This window comes from Choloepus didactylus, chromosome 2 (genome assembly GCF_015220235.1).
Source record: "Choloepus didactylus isolate mChoDid1 chromosome 2, mChoDid1.pri, whole genome shotgun sequence".
NCBI lineage: Eukaryota > Metazoa > Chordata > Mammalia > Pilosa > Megalonychidae > Choloepus > Choloepus didactylus.
The window spans coordinates 89,770,214-89,784,846 of record NC_051308.1 but is presented as its reverse complement, the minus strand read 5'-3'; the positions used below and the strand labels follow the sequence as shown (position 1 = coordinate 89,784,846).

Sequence of the window (14,633 nt, the reverse complement as noted above, 5' to 3'; positions counted from 1 at the left end):
TTTTAGAAGCAACATTGTTCTCATCTGGTGTTAAAGGCATTCAGAAGTATTTTATGATAAATATCAAGGGTATCATTGGAAAGCTCTTTATTCTTAATGTACTGTTTTTTTCTTTAGGTTGCTGATATGCTGCTAAAATAAAAGCCTTATTCCTTGCAGGAAAAATATTATTTCTAAACACTTATTTATTGAGAAGGTAGTTTAGCAAAATGGCTTGGTTTTGGAAAGCAATTTAGAAGTTATTTTATCAATGTTTTCCTTAAATAAATTATTATAATTAAAAAATTCCTAGATAATATACCTCTCATGTTTGCTCCTTTCAATAAGTAATGTATCTGAGCAAGTTGTTTTAATATTTTTAACACATAGCTTTCAAGGTGCCTTTTATGGAATGACTTTTCTACATATATTTCTTGGTTGAGCATTTTTTGGCATAGGATGTTTATAAATGAGTGGATTCTTTTTTATCAACATTAGTGAAAAGGCTTTATCTTGCAAAAACTAGCTATGATATTTAATTTAAGTAAATACCTTTATTTACTTAATAGCATTTTTTGAACTGTTAATATATGATAAATATTTGAGAGTTTGAAAAATAATGAAATAACAAAGAAAATAAAAGTTGTGTAAATTTGCACCAGAGTTAAGATTTTGGTTTTTTATCCTTTGGGACATCTACATGTGCCTTCCTCCTCAAACCCTCAAAAAAGAAAAGAAAGCCAATTGTATAAAAGAAACTTTCATGTTTAATTGGTGCTTTCTGTAGGAACTGCTTTCTGGGGTGAAAATTGTGTTTTATTATTTATCAATAAACTCTTAATTTCTGGAAAAAAAGTGCCCATTCTAGATTGGTTTTTTAAAATAGTATGACATATATAAAAATGTTTGCTATGCTGTATGCTTTTAATATTCTTTTCATGATATAATTGGTTACTCATGTTCCAAGAATTAAAAACATTGATAATCCTTATTTCTTAAGCTGCTCTACCTTAGAAATCCTTGGACCACCATTTCAGCTTATTCATAGACTCTAGAATTCACTAATAATATCAAATATTTTGGTGAAAATAGTAACTTGCAAGACATGGGCAGTATTAAATGCAGTTTGAGTGCTGCTAATGAAGTAAGTCAATGTACTATTGTGTCTTTCCTTCAAAAAGAAAAAGGTAGAATCTAATTGCTTTCTATCATTATCTACCACTTCAGCTCAGCTCCATATACTTAACCTTTTAAGAAATTCCTGAGCTTTGCCATCTACTTTAGAATTTGCCTAGTTCTTTCCTTTTTTGGTATGGCCTTCTGATGTGACAGTCTTGCTAATCAGCTCTGATACAAAGACATAGGAAAATGAACAGTTTAGAATAAGAATAAATATATTTGAGTTTTAACTTTACTAATGTTTCAAAAATTATGTACAGATATTCCCTTGTTTTTATACATAATGCATTCTTAAAAATATACTGAAGTTGAATGTGTAAAAAATAAACAATAGACTTCATATTTTATTTGGGAATAAGAAGTGGGGTGTACTGAAAGAACTTAGAGTAGTTTAAAGTCTCTATTTACACTTTGCATGGTAGGCGTACTCTTCAGTGGCACATTTCTAGCATTTTTTATGCTGTTTTCTTCCACAACACTTAAATTATTGGACTAAGTCCAATAAGTAAAAGGCTAGATTTCTGCTTTTGGCTTATCTAATGATTCTTTCTCATCCATTTCAACCATATTCACTGTACATGTGCTAGAATGTAAACTTCATGTTCAATGCTGTATTCCCAGAACCTATCCTTAGTGTGCAGAAGGCTCTCAAAAAATATTTGTTGAATGAATGAGTGAATTTATTACTATCTTAATTATATAACATTTGAGGCCTACAGTTCTTATTAATATCAATCCTTTGCTCTTTTTGTTTTTACTCATTTATGAAGGTAATAATGAGATAAGTAAAATATTTTAAAAATTTTACATTGCGATATAAATACTGTACAGATTAAGCTGGACTTCAGGTTGGCAGGAAATGTATGTCTAATGGTTTAAAATGTCAGTCAGTTAATTTAAGAAACTTAATTTGGCATAGGAAAGGCAGTTTAGGTAATGTAATTACTGATTAATGAATGTAAGTGTGGCTATTGAGTATTTGAGGACCATTTGTTTTTCAATGTGACAGACTGTGTGTACAAGAAAAGGTTTATGGCAGAATATATGAATACAGGAAAAAATAGAAAAATGAGGGAGTACCCCACACTTCAGCAAATTCTGCTGTTGTTGGGAGCACTCTTGTCTGAAACAAATTGCGAAATGTTGCAGTTCTAAACTAATATAGTTTCATGAATAGAAGATTTTTATTTATCTAAGGTGAAGGATTTATTAGTATTAGGAGCAGTATCCTTATTTCTACCTCCATTGTGAAGTATTAAAAAATATGATCTCTGTTTAAACCTCCTCATTTCGTCCTATTTTCATTGCTCAATCTGTGAGTGGACTGGGAGATTTGGAATGTCTTGTTTTCCAACCTCACAAATTTGAGATGGCATGATGCTTCTTTTAGAACCAATGAAGAGAATAACTCCTGAAAGAGTATGGGATTTAGAGTACCTCTCTATTTTAGGGGAGGCGTATTAGTCATTTATATATATATATGTATATGTGTATATATATATATACGTTTTAAAGTATTGTCACTTGGTCGCCTAATACTAATAGAATAGATAGGACCATTTCAGCATTTATTCTGGGAATCTAGCAACACATTTACAATTCATCAATATTGAGTAGCAACACTGGAGGCCCTTTAAGCCATATTACTATGTTTGCTTATTGCTAAAACCAATATTTGCTTTATTATATGGCTTAGTATCTAGCCATCTGAAGCTTCAGGAAGTGAAAAGAGAAATTGAAGACTAAAACCTTGTTTACATATGTTCATTGATATTTAAATGCATGCATCATTTTAGTAATTATCTTAGAATTCATTAATTGCAGATATTCCATAGTATATTCTGAAATCTAGAAACATCTATAAATATAGCTTCTTTTGTCAACTTAAATTAGTTCAACATCTTTATTGCTGTTTAAATGCCAGTGTTGAAAGAAGCAAAAGGTAAGGATATTTGAAAGTGACTTTTTTTTGAAGTATTAAGAAAGAATTCTCTCTCAGTAAAGCTACTATTCCTCAGTATGAATACACTTGGGCATATTTATATATTCCATTCAAGCACATATACATAGAATTCATTGATCTTGATTTTCTTCCTTCTTTACTACTCTATGAGGTAAGTCAGTATAATGTTAAGAGGCAGTCTCCTGAAAAAGCCCTTTACTAAGAATTCTAGTCCTAGCTTAATAGCTACGTGATTTTTGGAATGTTTTGAGGCTCATTTTACTCATCTGTAAAAAGTTCTGCAAAAACCTGCTAGTCTGCTTTGTAAGGTATTTTTGAAGATCAAATGAGATAATGTATATAAATGGAGTTTGTAAACTAAAAAGCAATACAGATGTAAGGAATTGTTATTGATTGATAGCGATAAATAACATTTAAGATCCCTGTGAAAGGAATAACCCGTTCTTCCTATCTGGCACAGAAAAGACTCTGGCTTTCTATATTCAGGGGAGAAATTACGATAATATTATTTGCTCTACATAGTAAATTTTTCCTGTCAAATGATATGCATTCTCTACCTAATTAATAACCAAGCGTAATTAGGTAGAAAGGCAGTTTCTTTGAAAGGAATCCTGTCTTTTCAAAACATATCATCTGAGAAATGTTTTCAAAGAAAACTTTCAATAATGATGAAGTGAGGCCCTCTGGTACTAATGGTGCTAACTTGTGGCCTGGCCTCTGGTGTGTTTTTATAATACGAGAGGTTCTGGATCACCACTACTACTGTTTTTCCTGGGTGGCCACCCAGCTGCCTTCAGTCTCAGGATGCTCACATCCTTAGTCACAGCTCCTGAATCTTAGTTCTCTTCTGGTCTCTGGTATTTATAAAAATGTAGTAATATTAGACTTGGTCATAATTATTATTGAACTTTACCTGTCGAAGTTTAAAAACAGATCTCAGATTTTAACTGTAGTTTCTGTGAAATGAAGTTATGTCCTGCTACTAATTTCATAAGATAAAAATTCTGTGAATTGACTTTGCCTTTTGAAGGATACTTTTAATATTTCCCCTCTTGGACTTCACACTAATGGCATTCTTTAGACTGTAATAATTTGGAGTTAGGATGATCTCCGTTTTACTCTGTGTGTGTATATGTGTGTGTATGCTTAGCTACCCATTTCTAATGTATAAGTGTTGAAAGTTATGTCCCATGCAATATCTAAATAATTGATACATGGTTAGACTATCTATCTTATCTGCTAAAGAAAATTGTGGTGATAGAAAGTTATAGTTTCAAGAATTAGGAGAGAGAGGTATCAGATTGCAGTTAAAACCTTTGCCTAATGGTATTTCCGTTTTTGTTCTTTCAGGTAAGCAGAATTTTATATAGTTTCTGTACAGCATTCAAACGTTCTTCCAGACAAGTGTCTGATGTTAAAGATTCTGTTATTCCAACCCCCGACAGTGATGTGTTTACCTTCAGTGTCTCCTTGGAAGTAAAAGAAGATGATGGAAAAGGAAACTTTAGGTGAGGTTATTTGGAAGGAGTAAAAATTGGCATTATGCCTGAAATATAAAATTGCCTAATATAAAGGTTCTAGAAACTATATAATGCTGGGATAAAGCTTTAAAGTGATAAATATTTGGTTGAGAATAAATTTAGTTCACTTTCTGTATCTCATGCCTTTCAGATATTTACTTGATTTTCTTAATGATTCTAAAAATACTGATGCTTATTGTAGAAAAATTATTAAAACAGTAAAAATAAAATAAAAGCTATAATCTTAGCCATAATCTCTTGTAATATTTTGACTTCCTTTTGTTTATTTCTAGGGTAATTTTAAACAATTGTAGATGCAGTTTTTTTTCCTCAACATTATAAGACTTTTCTTCATTAAAATCTTCTTAATCAAAATAATTTTTAGTGAATACTAGTAGTACATTGTCTGGTTTGACCATTGTTTAGTTGACTATTTCAAATCCTTCTGTTACACATTTAGAATGTTCTTCTCCAATTCAAAAATAGGCAGTTAATAGGAAACAATTATACCATTTAGGAAATGCCTGTATACCTTAGTTGTGCCTATAATTCTAAAAATAATTGTAGGTAGATATTTTATCTGTGTTGTACAGATATTGAAATTAAGTCTCAGGTCAAATAACTTGCTTAAGGCATTTTTTTTTTTCCTTTTCAGATAACTCACATTTTAGACATTTATTGTTTTAATGAATTAATTTATAAGAATTGTCAGTCTGGCCGAGGCTAGAATTTGATAAACTTGCTCCTTATCTGTATCTCTGTCTGTCTTTTATTTGTATTTACTTGGATATGCCACACTTACCTCAAATCTATGAGTTTAAAAATAAGATCTTCTTTCTACTTGCTTTTTTAAAAAAATTTTATTAGAAGTTGCTGGTTTACAGAATGATCATGCATAAAATACAGGATTGCCATATACCACCCCACCACCAACACTTACATTGGTGTGGAAAATTTATTACAATTGATGATAACACTTTTTTTAATAATTCTGTTTTTTAACAATAGTTACATTTGTTATAATTGAAGAAAGATTATTAAAGTAATGCTGTAACTATAGTCCATAGCTTACATAGGGCTGTTTTTCCCTCATATTGTTGACCTATTATTTTTTCCATGCATGTCTTTATTTTATTACTCATCTCCCCATACACTGGATAAAGGGAGTGTCAAGTCACATGATTTTTACAATCACGTGGTCACATGATAAAAGCTATAAAGTTATACAATCATTATCAAAGATGAGGGCTACTATATTACAGTTCAACAATTTCAGGTGTTTTCTTCTGACTATTCTGATATACTAGAAACTAAAAAGAAATACCTCTGTAATGAGCCAGTAGTCCTAATCATTTGTTAAATCCTAATTTCTCAGTTACACCTCCTCCCTCTCATTTGATCATTCTGTCAATCTTCAGGGATATCTGGGCAATGACCATTTTAGCTATTTTGTGCGGAAAGGTGTATTGACCTTATGGGATAGGTGAATGAAACTGAATGATGTTCTTGGAGAGACTGGTGTCTCTGTGTTTCAGGGCTTATATGGCATAGAAACAATCTGGAGGCCTTAAGTTTCTGAAAAAATAAACTTACTAAGTAAAACATTTGTAGAGTCTTAGATAGAGTCCAGGGTATTCTTAGAGTTTTCAGGAATATTTCTGGCTGGGGTTTGGCATACTCCCACTTGTTTCACTGTGTTAAAGGCACTCATGGCCACCTAACCAGTTAAACCAGAAGTGTGGCAGTGTTAAAAATTAAATATACCACGTTCCCAAAGTTGTTAAATTTAAAAACTAAAATTTGAAATTATATCATTTTGTAATTCTTTAAATCTTAGTTTTCGGTTTGGTTAGGGATAAAATATAAGGGTCTTGAAAACCATTTAAAAAATTAATAGCAACTCTGTTTTGCTGACTATAAAACTTAAAGTTTGTGACAAGATGAGAGTTCAGTACATCTTAAGAATAAGGGTGTTGTTGCTTAAATACTTTGTTGTCTAGTTCTAATCTTGGCATTATCACTTTATTGTTTTAATAACTATATTGGTAATTACTGTTTTTTTTTTTCATATTTCAGTCCTGTACCTAAGGATAGAGATAAACTTTATTTCAAATTAAAACAAGGAATAGAGAAGAAGGTTGTGATTACAGTGCAGCAACTTTCTAACAAAGAATTAGCTATTGAAAGGTAAGCAGCTTGCCTCTAAATGCTACCAATAATTTGTATTGACATTGTTATTTGTGTTTCAGAAAACATACTATTGACTCTTAGCTGTATTACTCTCTGTGATTTTCAGGTACTTCAGTTTCTCTATTTTAAAATGAAGATAAGACTAACAATGCTTTCTCTACTTAAATAAGTTAAATGTAACTGGTTCATTGAAAATCTCAATTGATGGAGGAAATAAACACATAAAGTGTTTTTATTTTTTCAGTAATAACTGCTTCAACCCTGTTCAGTAATATCCTTCTTTTCTACTGTCTCTTTTTTGACATACAAGGCAAATACCTTAATGTATCTATCCTTTTTGGTTATTAAAAAGTCTGTCTAGTTACTGGAATCTCAGGAGCTTTAAAAGATCTATACAGGTATGCAGATATATATGTATGTTATATACATATCTTACATACACACGTGTGTGTATAAACATTTTTTAAAAACTTCTAGGACAAAGATATTATAAACAAAGCCAGTATACACATGATGGTTCTGGGAAGTATTTGCAGTGTAGAGGACAGGTGAAAAGTTATTATCTATAATATACATAATTTGTATAATATACAAAGGAGAAAAATGAGTAATAGAATGAATAGACAAATCACATGAATGCTATTAAAATGGCTAACAAATATATGTAAAGATGCTCCAATTTATGGATAGATATGCAAATTAAGGTAACGTAAGATATCAAATTGGCCAAAATAATATTTTCCTGGTGGAGATACAGGGAAAAAACTGTTCTCATGTTGTTCATGGAAATGTGAAATGGAACACCCTTTTGGAAAAGCAGTCTGGCAACATCTATAAAGATTAAAAAATACCTATAATTGGACACACTGGTCTCATTCTAGAGAATCTGTCCTATTGGAAATAAAAGAACCACTATTTAAGGATGTGTTTCTAAGGATGTTTATCATAGCACTGTCTGTAGTGACAAGAAAACTGGAAACAAAAATGAATGCTTATCCATAAAGAAATATTTGAATGATTTATCAAAAATAATGGAGACATTAAGAATAGTGTATTAAAATTCTATCAGATGACTTGAAGAGATTTCTATGAGGTATTGCTGAGTGAAAAAAACCAGGATGTAGAAAAGTGTATGTGATGTGTTTTTATGTCAAACAGGGACATGAAAACAAACAAAAAGCCTGTGCATATGAGTGTGTGCTTATGTTTGTGTGTACTGGGTTATATCAGTACAGAGAAAATATGACAGAATACAAATTTTTCACATTATCTTCTTGCAGCAAGGAGAAAGCATGTATGCAATGATATTTATATATATGTAAAGCTATATATTTGTGTGGTTATATGGCTAAATATATTAACTTAAAAGATTTATAAAAGTTAACAGAAGTTTGCCAAGTTAAAAATGCCAATCTTACTTCTTCTCTTCTCCCCAGTGCCAGTAATGCTTGGACTCAAGGGCTTGGAGAGGGTGAAGTATAGTCTGATCTTTCACTCCTCCCTGTCTTCCTCTACCAACTTTGTGTGGAGAGGCTGGAGTGTCCTCTGATATTCATTCTCCCCACTCCTGCTGCTCAGGCATGGAGGTAGAATAGAAGAGATGCAGGAATGGTCTTATGTAAATGACTGCCTCTTGACAAACTCCCTGTAGCTGGATCTGGTTTGGTTTGCTGCTGGTGTGCTGCTCCTGGCTTCTCCTCTAATTTCAGTGTTCCTTCATGCCTGGGTCCTCTTCTGAACTCTCCAAGCACTGTGGGAAACTTGTTGGAGGGCACCTCCTCCATTCTTCCCAGGCTCATTACTTGTTCCTGCTTGTCATTCTAGTATAGGTCACCAAAGTGTATTTGCCTTCATGCTCACATGTATCCCGAAACTCAAGTAATCTGCTCCTCTCATGTTTCACTCCTCTGCCATGGACATTTCTTTGAGAGCAGACATACTAGGAAGTGCGATTGCGCTGGTCTCTCCTCTTTTGTAGGGTCCCCTAATCTCTAGATTTGGTTTTATCAAGGTCCCTTATCACTTGACTTCACAGAGTGGAGAAGTTGGTGATGATCAAGAGAAAGAAAAGCCTCTTCACCATGACTGCTATACATTATAACCACTCCCTCTCTCCTCCTCCTCTAAACTGGGATAAGAGGGGGACATTGAAGTGCTGGCTGATAGTATCATGGCCACGTGTGCACCTGTTAAAAATCTGTGAGAAAGTGTCTGGCCCCCAATTGTCTGCAGCTTTCTTTAGAATATAGAGTATTTAGCTCCAGTTTATTTCCATCTTTGGATCCTGCTGCCAGTATCCAGGTATCAGAAAAAATTCTGTTCATCATCTTGGCGTAGTGATACATACACATGCTTTTAATTGTTTGCCAAGTTTGGTCATATATAAAGTCATATTTCATCAATTTTAAGGTGCATGAGTTTTAATATTTAACATCTCTGAAATTGGGATGTATTTTATAATTTTTGGCATCTTATATAGTCACTTTTTTCCTTAGTGATATAAAAAATAATAGTGAATCTTAAAATTGATTGCTTCTTAGGCTAGATGAAAGTAGCTAAAGATAAAAAGTACTGTTGATATTAAATATTTTAGTCCTAAAATAAAAATGATTAGATTTTACGTATGGTAACATTTAACATTTTTTTTAGCATTAGATATAGCAATTTTTAAAACTTTTACTTGGAAATAATTTCAAACCTCAAGAACAGTTGCTAAAATAAAGCTAGGACAGAGAGCACCTATACACTCCATATTCAGATTCCCCTATTGGTAACTTTTTACCCTGCTTACTTTGTGCCCACTTTTTTTAGTGTTCCTCTGCCCCACTTGTTTTTCTGAACCATTTAATAGTGAGTTACATATATTGTGACCCTTTACCCCTATATACTTTATTTTGCCTTTCTTAAAAAATATGGATATTTTCTTATATAACCACAGTTTGGTTAGGAACTTCAGTATATTTGGCATTCATACAGTATTTTTGTCTAACCTATTGTTTATCATCCAGTTTTATCAGTTAACCCAATTACATCCTTTACTCCCTCCAGTTCAGGATTTATTCTAGGGTCTGATGTTAAATTTAGTAGTGATATGACTTTAGCTTCCTTTAATTTGAAATATTTCCACAGCCTTTACTTGTCTCTTATGATGTGAACATTTTTGAAGAATATTCTTTCCCTTCATTTTGGGTTTGTTTAATAGTTCCTCATGATTACATTCAGATTATACATTGCTGTATAGGTGATGTTGTTTTCTTCTTAGGATATTACATGTGAAGGCACTCAGTATCCATTTGTCCTTCATTGGTGATGTTAACTTTGATTACCCAATCAGGAAATCTGATTTCTCCACTGTATAATTACTATTTTTTTCTCCTTTGTAACTAATAAGCAGTTTTTGGGTAGACAGCGTTAAGACCATGAAAATCTCCTACCCTTCATTAACTTCTCCTTGATTTAGCATTCATTGATGATTCTCACTTGATCCAATCTTTACTATGAGGATTGCAAAATGATAATTTCCCAACTCCTGTACTCTATACTTACAAGTCAGCCCTCAACATTCTGCTGTAAGCAAGCAGTCTTCCTTTACTTCTTTTTATTTATCTTTGTTATTGGCATATATTCCCACAATTCTGTTTCTTGCAGTGGTTTATAATGACTTCTTTACTAAATTATGTTGGTGCCCAAATTGTCCCAGAATTGGCTAGTGGGGTCTGTTTCAAGCCCTATGTCCTTCTGACATGCCTTCGTCATTTTTGGAGGCACTTCCTTACTTTCTGGCATAACATAAAGCAGCTTTCAGTTAAAAAGTATATAGTAACATAGGCAAAGAAGTATTAGGTAACTGTGTCAAGTAATTTTTCTTTTAATGAATACTATTTAAAAATCTTGGAATTTTATGATTAAATGGTATATTATGCCTGTGCTATGCCTGAATATAAGGCGATCCTTCCTTTCCCAATGAGAAACTCCTAGTTTGGATATAGAAACCTTGATGGGTATAGATTAAATAGTTGAATGCCTAATTATAATATTTTATTTGTTAACTTGCTTAAACATTTACACTTACTTACATTTTAAATATATTTCACAAAGCAATAATATAGAAATGTTGCTTTTTACAATTTCAGTTCCTTTCTGAATAATTTTAAGGCATTTTTCCAAAGCACATTAACTCAACTTCTAAGTTTTTTGAGATAGAGCATTTTTTGAATCAGGATATGCTCATTTAGAATTTACCTAAGACATAGGCACCCATTTGTATAACATTAGGACAGTTGTTTTTATAATTCATCCCATGTGTAATCACTTACTATATTGTTTTTATTTTAATATAACTAATCTTGTTGATAATATCCAACACATAATAGCTGTATTATGTGTTCAGCTGTATTATGTGTTCAGGTATTATTACTTAATGTATGTTAAGTTTCTTTGCTCCCTTTTTCACTCATACTTTCAGGTGACCTCTGTCAACATCCTAACCAGCTTGGACTGAGATTGTTTCAGCCTAACAGGTCTTCACCAAGCAATACTATGTTAAATATAGTAGACCGAATTTCCTGTAATATGAGAAATTTTGTAATCAGATATTTATTTATTTAGGAAAAGACACCCTTGCCTTTTATTGGTTTATAATTTAAATTATAAAATGTAAACAGTGGAATTTAAGGTAATCCAGCAGGTGGCAATGTTGTCAAGAGAATTCTTAACATCTCTGAATCTTTAAAACTGCTGCTGATAAAGTTAATTTGTAGTATAAAGAAATTAGTGTGGAAGAAAATCAAATTGTATCATGTACTTTGTACTTATTTTTGCTTTCATATCCCTAGTAAGTTGCTCTAGTTTTATATAGAAAGAAGCTCAAGTCATCAAGTTGCCCAGATGTTAGTTTGACTTGCATTTTACATGTAAATTTGTATGTCTATTAAATTTTTTTAGCAAAATTGAGAGTTAGATGTTCTTATAATTTCTCCTAAAGGCCATCATTCCTCCTCTTTCTGAATATGGGAAAAAATTAATGGGGTAATCCATACTCTGCATGTTATTTTAAAAGCTGCTCTGTGAGCTTCCTTGTTTACCCTCTTGCAAATACACTTAGGAAAACAGGGTGTTATGTATACAAAAATACTTTCATTGTTCTCTGGTAGTGATTTCAAGTGACAGTTGATGGAGAGCTGTTGGCATTATCAGGTGCCTTGGAGAGTAGATAATTAGAAGCTTCGGTAACTCTCTCTCAGCCTTTGGACTAGAACTTGTAATTAGGATAGAATTTTCATGTCTTCCATTGCTGGCTTTTGCTAGTTAGCACCCAGTGGAAGTGGCAGTATGGTATATGTATTAGTATGTAGATAATATAATTACCTTCACCGTTTTATTTTATATGAGCAGTGAAAACACATTGGTTTCTGTAACGTGTTCTTAAAAGTTAATCCATTTTAGATGTCTTGAAGCTCTTTTTTTATTTTTATTTTTTTTTTATTTTGAAAGAATTACAGACCCACAGGAAGTTGTAGTAGTAGTAGTAGTACAGAGAGGCCCACTTCACCCAAGGGCAAGATCTTACATAACTATAGCATATTATCAAAACTAGGAAATTACCTTGGTACAATTTACAGTTCACTCTTGGAGTTCTTGTATTCTTTTGTAAATCATAGTGTATTTCTATAGTGTGACAATCATTTCTTAGTTTATTGGTTCAAGAAATTTGGATTTCTAACCTGATCATTAAGGAATTGGAAGAGATGTGGTATTTTAACTATATCCTATGCTAATTATCAGTTTATTTCCCCTTGTCTACCATCTTACGTGTTCGGCATTAATGGAACTTGAAGTATTTTAGGTTGCTGCTTGCTTCTTTGCAGAAAACACTATACTAGGTTTTGTCAGTAGAGGGAACTGGAGAGACATTGCAGAAGAAAGGGGCTTTTCTTTCTGGTTCTGGTGTACTGCAATTGTTATTTCTTGTTTTTGCTGGGAGGTATAGGGACATCCAGTAGTGCTCTGCTCCAGCATTGTCCTTGTTTCGTGCTTCCTCCACCAGCTCATAGCCTTCCTGTGGCCTGCCCAACATGGACACTATCTGCCCTAGGTCATGCACCACCCTGCCAGCTTTGGGGGCCCTGATTTCTTCTGTTTACCTATTTGCCGCCCTCAGCCACCTATACCCCAGAGGGTTGTTTTCTCCTTGCCTGGTGATTTTGGTCCAGTTCTGCCTGAATAATCAAGTCAGTTTTTTTGTTTTGTTTTGTTTTGTTTTGCCATACATTTGACTGCAGTCATTCCTTCTCCAGTGAGGTCTGAATACTAGCCTTGGGGAGAAAACCATCCTTCCACCCCTCCACTCCCCTTGCAAATTTGTTCTTCCTTGAGTACTCGCTCAGCCTTAGGGTATTCACTTGAAGGAAACAAAAAGAAAGACCAACTTAAAATACTATTCCTATTTAGTAGAACTTCGAGCAATTAAGTTAAATAAGTCTTTCTTATAGGTGAACTTTTGCAATTGTACTTTATATTAATTTGTTTTTTTCCATTTTCAATACGTTTTATTGAGTTTACTCATCCTTGTTATTCTCATATTACTTTCCTAGTTGTTATTCACATTGTTTTCTTTAAGGTTTCCTTGGTAAGATAAATTATTCCATTATTTTTTGATAACTGATCAAAAGTTTATATAGCCTGATTCAGCTGTTATAAATGGATTTGAGCTTCTGTGGACTCTGTATGATTTTATACCCAGATATTTTTTAAATTAAACTTTTCTTTACTTAAAATATAAATACAGAAACAGGACTGTGCAGAAAAGAGTTAACATAGCAGGCCTGAAACTGCTATCCTTAAAAAGGCCTTTTTGAAGTGTTAGTCCTTGACTAGTTTTTGGAAATTTGGATTTTGGGTGGGTTCCCACCATTCCCAGAACTGATAAGAATGGTTCTCTTTGCCTAAACTGTACGTCCAAACAATGTGGTTTTACTGAACACCTGCTTTTCTTCTGGGAGTCTGGAATTTTGGTACATGCTAGGCAGAGGGTGCCAATGTGACCAGCCTCCAAGAAAAACCTTGGGCACTGAGTTTCTATGAGTTTCTCTGGTAGACAGTGTTTCACATGTATTGTCACAACTTCTTGCTGGAGGATTAAAGTGTACGCTCTGTGACTCCTTTGGAAGAGAATAGTTGAAAGCCTGTATCTGGTTTTCTTTGGATTTCACCCTATGGGCCTTTTCCCTTTGCTGATTTTGCTTTGAATTCTTTCACTGTAATAAATCACAGCTGTGAGTTCAACTATATGTTGAGTCCTGTGAATCCCCCTAGCAAATTGTTGAACCTGGGGGTGGTGTTGGGGACCCCTGACACAAGAGCATTTTGTTATTCCTAGATTTTCATCCAGAAAGTTATTATTTTCCTCCTTGGGCTGTGTGTGTGTATATGGGTGGGTAGCTTTTAATGGTTTCAGGAAGTGGGTATTCACCTACGTGAAGGCCTGTTTGTGAGGATGTAGGACAGCTCTTTTGAGCCTTGTCTTCAGAGACATAGTAGCATTTGTGAGATGAGGTTATTGAGCTAGTACAAATAAATATACATTTGGGTTCACAATTTTGCAAACACGTCAACTGAGGGTATCTCTAGGTACCCAGAAGTCATCTTTCTTTACTTGATGCATGCCAAGAAAAACCTTGACACTCATATACTCTACTCCCTTCCCCATCATCAGTAAGAGTAAGTGTATACCCAGAGCTCACATTCTTTTGGTAAAATTGCCCCTACCTTGGCTTACGCCAAGAGAATATAACCTTTACTTT

At 33.3% G+C, this 14,633-nt stretch overlaps 1 protein-coding gene across 6 annotated transcripts in view; it reads left to right on the top strand.

The window, feature by feature from the left end:
• RABGAP1L (RAB GTPase activating protein 1 like) overlaps window positions 1–14,633 on the top strand; it is an 891,828-nt gene that overhangs the window by 120,823 nt on the left and 756,372 nt on the right. For 5 of the 6 annotated variants that reach the window (XM_037825297.1, XM_037825298.1, XM_037825300.1 and 2 more), the window contains exons 6-7: window positions 4,472–4,629; window positions 6,718–6,828. In XM_037825297.1, the coding sequence (XP_037681225.1) occupies window positions 4,472–4,629; window positions 6,718–6,828 (269 nt within the window). Of the gene's footprint in view, window positions 1–4,471; window positions 4,630–6,717; window positions 6,829–14,633 lie in introns of those variants that run through there. The other variant, XM_037825302.1, reaches the window with a different exon arrangement.